The sequence below is a fragment of the Arachis hypogaea genome, chromosome 15 (genome assembly GCF_003086295.3).
Source record: "Arachis hypogaea cultivar Tifrunner chromosome 15, arahy.Tifrunner.gnm2.J5K5, whole genome shotgun sequence".
Classification (NCBI taxonomy): domain Eukaryota; kingdom Viridiplantae; phylum Streptophyta; class Magnoliopsida; order Fabales; family Fabaceae; genus Arachis; species Arachis hypogaea.
The window spans coordinates 86,240,193-86,250,053 of record NC_092050.1 but is presented as its reverse complement, the minus strand read 5'-3'; the positions used below and the strand labels follow the sequence as shown (position 1 = coordinate 86,250,053).

General features: G+C 37.5%; 1 protein-coding gene across 1 annotated transcript; it reads left to right on the top strand.

Moving 5' to 3' along the window:
- The first annotated feature begins 6,436 nt into the window (after window positions 1–6,436).
- Window positions 6,437–7,812, top strand: LOC112748594 (transmembrane ascorbate ferrireductase 1-like). The gene is made up of 4 exons (XM_025796822.1): window positions 6,437–6,508; window positions 6,782–6,830; window positions 6,969–7,168; window positions 7,531–7,812. Exons 1-4 carry the CDS (start codon window positions 6,437–6,439, stop codon window positions 7,810–7,812), a joined length of 603 nt encoding a protein of 200 aa, XP_025652607.1.
- Window positions 7,813–9,861: the final 2,049 nt, after the last annotated feature.

Genomic DNA, 9,861 nt, shown 5'->3' with positions numbered 1-9,861 from the left:
TTTGGCGTTGTGATGACAAGTCATCTTAGCCTAGTTTCACTAGTCTTTTTCATTTGTTTTCATTTAGTTTTATGCACTTTCTTGGGCCACAAGTAAGCCAATTGGGTGGAATATTATGTTTCCTTAGATTCAATCAACTATGGATGAATTGATGCATTTTCATGAGTTTTATGCCATAATTGCTTATATGACAAGAAAAAGAATAACTCCATGATTAGAGCATAGATTTGATGCAATTGTTGGTTGATGATAGGTGGAATAAAGCTTGGAAGAAGGTTGCAAGAATGGGCTTGAAAAGAGGGATTCACGTTTGAGCTAACGTTTGCCTCAAACGTTAACTCAAACGTGAGAAGCAGATGAAGAACACCCTAGAGAAGAGTCAACGTTTGCCTCAAACGTGAGGTCAAGCGTTGGCCACATATTAGCAAGGAGAAGCACCCCTGGAGCAAACCAACGTTTGCGCCAACGTTTGCCTCAAACGTGAGGTCAAACGTTGGCGCCATAAAAGCAAAGAAGAGCACCTCTGTTTGATGCATTGAGTGAGCCACGTTTGCGCCAACGTTTGCCTCAAACGTTAGGCCAAACGTTGGCCAAAGGAGTAGCATGGGGGAACCACATTTGAGCTCACGTTTGACCTCAAACGTTGGCTCAAACGTGGAAGACAGCAACTTGGCCGAGCTGCATAATGTCACACAAGGGACGTTTGAGTCAACGTTTGCCTCAAACATTGACTCAAACATGAATGGTTCATGGCCCGGTTCACTAATGGATTTCTTCCCAACAGCAAGAGCAATCAACGGAGGCTACTATCAACCCAATTCCATCAAGGCTAAATGCCCAATTCAAGGCTTAATGATCATTTGAAGAAAGTGTATAAATAGCTTAGGATTTGAAGTTTTAGAGAGCTTCCTTTTTAGAACTTTTAATACTTGCAGTAGAGCTTTTCCTTTTTAGTTTTGCTGAGTAGTTTTTGGAGAGCTTTTGGGTTTTGAGCTATTTAGAGATTTTGAGTCTTGGGTGTTGAAGAATTCAGGAATTTCTGTCTCAATCTCACCTTGAGATCTCTCTGTTTTCTTTACTACACTTTCTGAGAAATTTATATTTGCATTCCTTTCTTCTACTGCTTGATCTTTACTTTTCTTGCAATCGAATTCTCAATTTGGATCTAGGAAGGCATTGAGATCTAGACTTGGTTATCTAGTCTCTTGGGTCCTGAGATCTACATTTTTCAATTTCAATTTCCTTGTTTCGTTGCTACATCAAGTTTATTTTCATTTTCATTTGAGATCCGGTTTAATTGAATCCATCTTTTACATTTCTGTTTGTTGAATTTTACTTTTCTTTGTTTAATTTCTGCAAATCCACTTCCCAATTCCCTTTATAATTCAAGCAATTTACATTTCTTGCACTTTAAGATTCTGCAATTTACATTTCTTGCGTTCTAAGTTTCTGCCATTTAGTTTCTTGTTCTTTAAGATTCAGCTCTTTTTCTTTTTGTTCCCTTTAATTTCATGCAAATCACCCACTCCCCTTTACATTCTATGCAATTTAATTCCTGTCAACACAATTCCACACAATCAACACTTGTTTTCTTGACTAATTCAACCACTAAACTAAAGTTGCTCAATCCTTCAATCCCTGTGGAATCGACCTCACTCCCGTGAGTTATTATTACTTGATGCGACCCGGTGCACTTGCCGGTGAGTTTTGTGTCGGATCGTTTTCCGCACATCAACACGCAATCATCAGGACCCAACCTACGTTACCAAACCTCAAGGTCTTTAACCAAACATAACCAAACACTAAAGCGGGGATTTTCGAAACACAATTACTTACCAAACTAAGAAAACGAAACAGCGGTGATAGCTGAACTAGTTTGCCGGCAACCACCTCGAGTGGCGGCGGTGACCAGATCTCCGGCGACGGTAACTGAAACCAATCATACAACGACAATGAAGCTTCCGGAAATCGAAAGGAAACAAAGGCCAACTTAAATCCTTACCGGCAGAATTTTCTGGCAACGGCAGCGAGGTTTTTCCGGCGGCCAGGCACGGCGGCGAGATTGGTTTCTCCTCCGGCAGCGGCCTCTTCCCAGGTTCTCTCTCTCTCTTCGCGGATCTGCTCAACGGTGACAGACCAGAGGTGGCAGCGGTGGCACACGCAGCAATGACAGCACACGGCGGCGACTGGCGCAATGGCGGCGGCTGAAGGCAGCTCCTTCAGCTCGCGTCTTCGGCAGCAACAACTCCCCCTCCTTACACTGTCCTCTCCCTCAGCTCCGATCCTTGTTAGCGACTCGCGGCGGCGACAGGGGCAAGGATCGACGGCAATGACTCCAAGGGAAACGACGAGCAAGGACGGTGGCGAAGAAGACCCTGACGGCAATGTTGGCGCGGCCACACGGAATGGCGACGCCTTCCTCTCCTCGCGACTCTCGATGGTGCGGCGGCAATGGCATTTCGCAAGGATGGCGTGGGCTCCTCTCTTCACCGGCACTCTCCTTCCCTCTCGGATCTCCTCCATCCCTTGCCAACAGCGGCGGTGGCGGTGGCAGTGACACCCACCGCGCCGCCTTCCTCTTCTTCTCCCTTCCCCTTTCCTGCGGCTCCCTTCCCCTCTGTCCCCTTTCTTTCTTCCTTCCTTTCTTTCACAGGGAAACTATGTTGTTTGATGAGAGTGAGGGTGTGGGGCAGCAGCTGCTGCTCCTTGTGTTTTAGGGTGGCTGGGGTTTGGTGAGTGTGTGGGGGTGTTAGGTTAGATTTAGGGTTAGGGGTAGTTCTGTAATTTCAAATAAAAATAGGGATAATATGGTAATTGGAAATAAATTCTAATCCAATAATAATAATATATAAAAATACTATTCGATCATCAATTTTACAAATTATTTTCAATAAAATGTTCAAATCCAAAAATTAGAAATAATATAGTTAATTTCTTTATTTTCCAAAATAGTAGTATCAATATTTTAAAATATTAATTATTTAGTCCAAATCATATAAAAATTCTTATTATTTCACAACTACCAACTCTATAATTTAAATATAGAAAATAATTCAATAATCATAAATTAGATGAAATTCTGATTTAAATAGCCAAACCTCATTATTTTTGAATTTCTAAAACTTTAAATTGTAAATAGTAAAATAATCCATAATTATAGAGTTGGGATAAAAATCTTAATTTATCTCAAATTCAATTAATCAAAACTTCCTTTAATTATTTTCAATAAAATAATTTCTTGAAAATAAAACTGTAAATAATGTATGGTTTGAGATTAGTTTAAAATAGGACTTTTCAAAAGTCTTGGGTCTTACAATGTGTGTGTGTGTATGTTAGTGTTAGCTTCTTGGTTGATGAAATATTTTTGGTTTTTTATTTTTGCAAACTGAATTTAGTTCATTATGCCTCCTTTTCATGTTCTTGGTGTGCCTTTAGCATCCTTGAAGTCTAAAGTTGTGAGGAATAAAATGGCCGCAGCTGGTGAAGCGATTGACTATAAATGCCTTATTCTTTTCACCAATGGGAAGAAGATAATTTCTACATCAGTACGTATCTCTTGTATATACTGAACTCGTCATTTTGGTTTCTCAGTCTGCTTTCAGAACCTTCATGCTTGGTGATGCAAGTTTCAAGTAGTGTAAACTTAGATTATCCTTTGAGTAATTGTAGGTATAAAACTCCTCTAATCCCTTGGCATGTTATTCTTCGATCCCATTCATAATGATTGAGTGCTCTTGGTTAGAGTAGATTAATCACCAAAAAGATATAAAGTGAAAGAGAAAATGACATAGAAGTAGAATCTCAAACTAATTCTCAATAAAGAAAAAGTAGAGATCACAAATCGATCTAAACCAATTCAATTGTATATTTTTTTGCAACAATATAAATCGCATCTGTTATTTAAATAAGTGCAGCCGCTCTGCTGGCCGGGCCGGGAAACCTGCAGTTAGATGGACTGAGGTTCACACATTTTCTTAGTTGATAAATTTTTGTTTCTGATATCGTTTCTTTCTTTATTAATCCAAGACTTACCAGATGACCCTAATAATGAATTGATGATTCCCGAAGACCCTGAATGTAATAAGGAAGGTGAGCTCTCTTGAATGCCTAAGGTTCTTAGTGTAGCTTGTGATTGTGCTTTGCTCGAGCAGTGCTTATCACTGCTGCTTAAGTATGCTGTAGCCAACGTAGTTTCTGTTAAGATATTTTTTTTGACTATTTTATTGCTTTAAAATGTCTCATAAAAACTGAAATTTGGTTAGTTGCAATGGAAATGGATTGTGACTTAAACCAAGTTTTAAATAAAATGTTAGTTATTTGAACACTGGATTTCTTTGCTTTAGGGAAGACTTTGTCTGATAATTATGACTATTCAGTTTTGTTCCGTTTATGTCCTATTTTGTTTCGTATCTAGTTCTCCCCTTGGCCTCTTCGTCTCTTTGTTTCTCTGTCCCTTTTTTCTTTTTTCTTTTCTGCTTTGCAGCTCTAATTTTCTACAATTGTTGCTTCACATATTCTTGTTTACTGTGGCATTAAAGAAAGAAGTTCTCCGTCTAATACCTTGCTCTCAATAATACGAGATTTCCTGTTTGACAAAAAAAATTTATTCTTTTAATGCACTGTGGTTTTTAGTTTCTAGTTTTTTCTGTTTAGTCAATCTTATTTGTAACTAAAGAGGTTGACCTTTTCTGTTCTTCCTTGAAAATTCTTATGGCTTGACTTCCTGGATCTTGCATGTCTTCTTTTGGTTGTCTAATCTTTCTTGGTTATTCTTAAGATTCCATATATAAAATTTATCATTTTTTGAACAAAGTGAGCATATCATGGCTGATGTATGTTGCTGGTTATTATAATAGCTCCTTGTCAGAAACTGGAAGATCAAATGGATTTTTTGAACCATTGCCTATGAAGCAAGGGGAAGAAGCACATTAGTACACCTATTCCACATGATTCATACTCCGTTCTTTCTATGAGCAGTTCTGGGAAATATGTTCTTTCTTACTTTTAATTTATTTCCATAATTCAATCGAATTAACTAATGTTTTTAATTCATAAATGTAACAGATGGTTTCGTTTTTCTTTATAGAATATACAACACATAAAACTGTTACTATTGTGATTCAAAATTTATTTATAATGTTTTGTGGTTTATTTTATATGCTTTTTATCTTAATATGGTTAAGCAAAAGCATTTTGTTTGTTAAGTAGCAGTACTGTGGTTGTTTTCTGAATACACAAATATGTGCAGGTATGTTGACCAGTTTGACGAAACAGACCCAAAAGAATCAAGGCTGATGTCAACATTCTTCAACACACTCTTGCTTGCAGTGTGCCTTGGTGGTGCTGTCAGCTTAACCTTCATTATGTGGATACAAATCCATAAAGGATGGGATTGGGGATTTGGGATTTTGGATTGGCACCATTGCTATGTTACTTGGCATCATTATCTTTGCTGCTGCATTGCCACTATACAGAATTCATCCTGCTAAAGGAACAAGTGCTTTACTTGAGATCGTGCAGGTATCAGTTGTATACATGCCTCAGTGGTGTTGGTTTTAACTTAATCAGCATTACTCTCAAATTTTGATAGGCTTAATACCCCAGACGATGTCATCTATAGTGGTTGCAAACTCCTTATTGCACTTATTCATGTTTTTAATTTCCAGGTCTATGTTGCTGCAATCCGGAATAGAAGACTTACCGTTCCTGAAGATCCTACAGAACTATATGCGATTGAGCAGGACAGGGAAGCTACTTTGGAAACAAAATTTTCTACCTCATAGAGATATTTACAGGTTCAATTTTCCTTCTTGTAACTGTTAAAGCACACATATAGTTATACACAAATAGAATTATGTGAACTTAAGTTCACCTATAAACGCTATTTTACATTTTATATGAACTTAAATTCATCTTGTAACACTTATTTTTACATTTTATTGGTTTAGCCTTAAGTATGGGCTGAACATTCTACAGGGCATTAAAGGTGAAAACAAGAATTCAAAGAAATCGCTGAAGGTAATTTAATGGCTAATTTTCATCTCTTTTGTTGTGCCTATTACTATTTGAATCAAATCTTCAGCACCCATGGCCAACTGTAATTGAATTTTGCATTGTAGCCTCGTAAACATGTTGTTTTAGATGGAACTTCAATTACTTGTTTCGTTGGTGGTTCTTTACTAAAATATATGCGGACTATTCTTCACTTATTAACTCCTTTTGTTGTTTTTTTTTCCTTCCCCATTTTGCTCAGGATTTGGTTACTGAACATGAATTTGAGAAAAACTGCTTGTTGATGTGATTTCTCCAAGTGATATTGGGGTCACTTTTGATGATATTGGGGCTTTAAAAAATGTGAAAGACACCTTGAAGGAGTTGGTCATGCTTCCTCTACAAACAATGCTTGCGAAGGAGACAAAAGGAGAAAAGATTGAAGATGGGGTTGGGAGTTTCTGCTTTTCCATTTATTTTTGTGGCTCACCTTCTAGCAGTGGCTGCTATTGTCGTGGTCTAGCTTTAGATCATACACTTCAGCGGTGGCTTTTTTCTCCTACCATTACATTGATGAATTAGTAGCTAAACTGATTTGGGACTGGGTTTAGTTTTTAATACAATCATTTATATATAACACAAGATAATCATATAATATTACACAAGTTGAAGTTACTAATCTATATTAAGCCCTTATATATCTTATATTTGTGACTATTATTATATATAAATTGTCAATATATAGTTAGTGAATTACCCCTAACTTATGTATTCCTTTTTCTTGATACAGATCCATCCTGTTCTTATGCTAATTGGATTAATAATAATGGGAGGTGAAGGTAACCAAAAAACTTTCACAAGATACCGTTTTATGAACTAATGTGTGACTATTTCTACAATTCTCTGTTTTATCTTCAACTTGTATAATTATTATAGGTCTCATATTTTTTCCCTTTATATTTTTTGGTTACTTGTAGCTAACATAACTTACAAAGCTCTACCCCTGAAGAAGGAAATTAAGAAGTTGATACATCTTATTCTCCATGCAATTGTACTAATACTTGGAATAGTTGGAATTTGTGCTGCCTTCAAGAATCATAATGAAAGTGGCATCGCCAATATGTACAGCTTGCATTCATGGCTTGGCATTGGAGTTATTTCCCTTTATGCGATTCAGGTAAAACCATTGAAATCGTAGATTAATTAAACCTTAAACAGCTAAACCTACGTGCATATAAGAGTTTGGCATGCATTAAGAAAAATACATAATGAGAAATTTTGTTATAATATGGCTTGCCAAAATGACAAGTATCAATCTTAACACTGTGACAAATTAAATAAATAATTCATCATATAGTTTAATTCAATCTGACATCACAATGATTTTGAAGTATAATCTCTATTATAACAGAGTAACTCCTCATGATTTCCAATTAGATAATGGTGGAGGACAAGTTTGTTTTGGACCAATTTTGTCCTTTATATTTTATTTAATGATAAGAATGAGATTTATTCTTTAATTAATACACCTGCATGTAGTGGATATTTGGGTTTGTGATGTTTTTCTATCCTGGAGGGAGTGAATCACTAAGAAACCAATCAATCCCATGGCAAGTGTTGTTTGGGTTGATAGTGTATGTTCTGGCACTTGGGACAGCTTCCCTTGGGTTCTTAGAGAAGCTCACATTCATGGAGAGTTTAGCAGGTGTGGCTAAATATGGTTCAGAGGCACTCATTGTTAACTTCACTGCCATTGTCACCAGGGAATACTACTCTTTGGCCCCCTTGGTACTGGAAAGACAATGCTTGCGAAGGCTGTAGCAACCGAGGCTAGAGCCAACTTTATTAACATTTCAATGTCTAGCATTACTTCAATAGTGTGTTTTAGATGTTGTAAATTTTACTTTGCAAAGTGATGACTTTGCAGTGAATTTGTTTTCTTTTCTTTTTATTTTTTCAATTTTCCTGTGTCAGTTTACGTTTGTATTTTTATATAAAGTTTATTTTAATAACATGATTTAGTTTTTGCATAATAATTAGTTATTTAATGTTGATTATGCTGGCTTCCACAATGTTAAAAAGTAGTATGGAGTGGCCTAGTGAAGGGTTTAAGGGTTTATGTAGCTATTGGCACGCTTTATAAGCGTATCTATATCTTCTTGTAGCATCAACAGTCACGCTTATTAAGCGTAGCTATATATCACCCTATTGGCACGCTTGAAAAGTGTAGCCGTATCTTTCCCTATCGGCACGCTTTTGAAGCATATCCAAAACCAACTTTTTTGGGCACGTTTCAAAAGCATGGCTATATGTACACTTTTTGGTACGTTTTTAAAGCGTAGCTATAGGTTAATAGATATGGCCACGATTTTTAAGCGTGACAAGAGATGAAAGCGTGCCAACAGAAAAATCGTGCCGATAGATCCACAAAAGTGTGGTGATAGAGCAACTAGCACGCTGGCGAATGTGACCCTTTTAAAAGCATGTCGATAGCTCAAAAAGCGTGGCAAAAAGCTATCGGTACGCTTTTTTGCACTTTTCGGCACGCTTTTAAAGCGTGGCAGAAAGCTTATTTTCTTGTAGTGGTGCGTACGCATAGCCATGTGTGTACGCACACTTGATGACACACGCTCTGTTCACAGCGCTCGTACACCCTGTGCATTCGCACCCCAGCACATTTTCGTTCTGTGCGTACGCACACCTCTCTGTGTGTACGCACACAGAGTCCTTTTGCCCTGTTAAAAAAAAAAAGTTTTCTGTGCGTGCGCATAGCCCTGTGCGCACGCACACTTCTTGACACCCTTCCAGCCAGGAGCACTCGCACACCCTGTGCGTTCGCATCCCCTATGTTTTTCCTTAGTGTGCGTGCGCACACTTCCTTGTGCATACGCACAAGTCCCGTTCTGGGCATTAATGAGGAAGGATGCCCTGTCGTGCCAGTGATGCATGAGCATCTCTTCTATCTTTTCCTAGTGAATTTGCATTCAAATTGTTAAGTTTAATCAAGATTTAATTATCTTTTAGCCACCATGAATGCTACTTTGAGTTGTGCAAAATTATGTTTATTTCAGGTAGCATTCGGATGGATTTGATGGAGTTTCTGTAGAAGAAGAAGAAGAAGAAAGTAGATGATGCTGTCAATCCTGACCTCCTTGCACTGAAATAAGAATAACTTGAGCTACAGAGGTCCAATTGACGTGATTTTAGCGGCATTGGAAAGCCAACTTTTAGAGCTTTTCAACGATATATAATAGTTTACATCTTTAATATGAAATACTGCCTTGGTGTCGCCAAACATGGAAAATCCCATGTTTGGCGCCATGATCATCACAATGCCTTCCTTGCTTGCTACCTTGGTGGCGCCAAACTTGGAACTAGTTCAATCACAAAGGCTCCATGTACACGCTGCCTACTCCAAGTCCAACTTGAAGAACTTGAAGTTTGGCACCACACTAATGATTCACAATGGTCCCCACACCACAACGAGCCAGCACAAGATTTCTTAATTAATTTTGATTAAACTTTATTTTATTTTACGATAGGAAAAGATATTATTTAGTTTTAGAAAATATATTTTACATTAATTAGAATTAGATATAAAAGGGAAAGAATAAGCTCTTTGGGCTCTTCTCTTCTCTTCTACCTTATTCCGCAATTTACAGTTTTACAGAATCCTAGTTTTCTCTCTGAACCATGAGCAACTAAACCTCCACTGTTAAGGTTAGGAGCTCTGTCTATTGTATGAATTGATACTATTATTTTTCTATTTTAATTCATGTACTGATTTCTATTTCAAGAATTGTTTTCGTTCTTTATCTTACGAATTTGGGTGGAACGGAAGTATGACCCTTATTCTAATTGAGTTCTTGT

What these genes read in the sequence shown, in the direction of transcription:
- LOC112748594 (XM_025796822.1), top strand. Translation starts at nt 6,437, where the DNA reads ATGGGGTTGGGAGTTTCTGCTTTTCCATTTATTTTTGTGGCTCACCTT. An exon ending in AATAATAATGGGAGGTGAAG is followed by an intron (nt 6,831 to 6,968) that starts GTAACCAAAAAA and finishes GGTTACTTGTAG; the next exon opens with CTAACATAACTTACAAAGCT. An exon ending in TTTCCCTTTATGCGATTCAG is followed by an intron (nt 7,169 to 7,530) that starts GTAAAACCATTG and finishes ACCTGCATGTAG; the next exon opens with TGGATATTTGGGTTTGTGAT.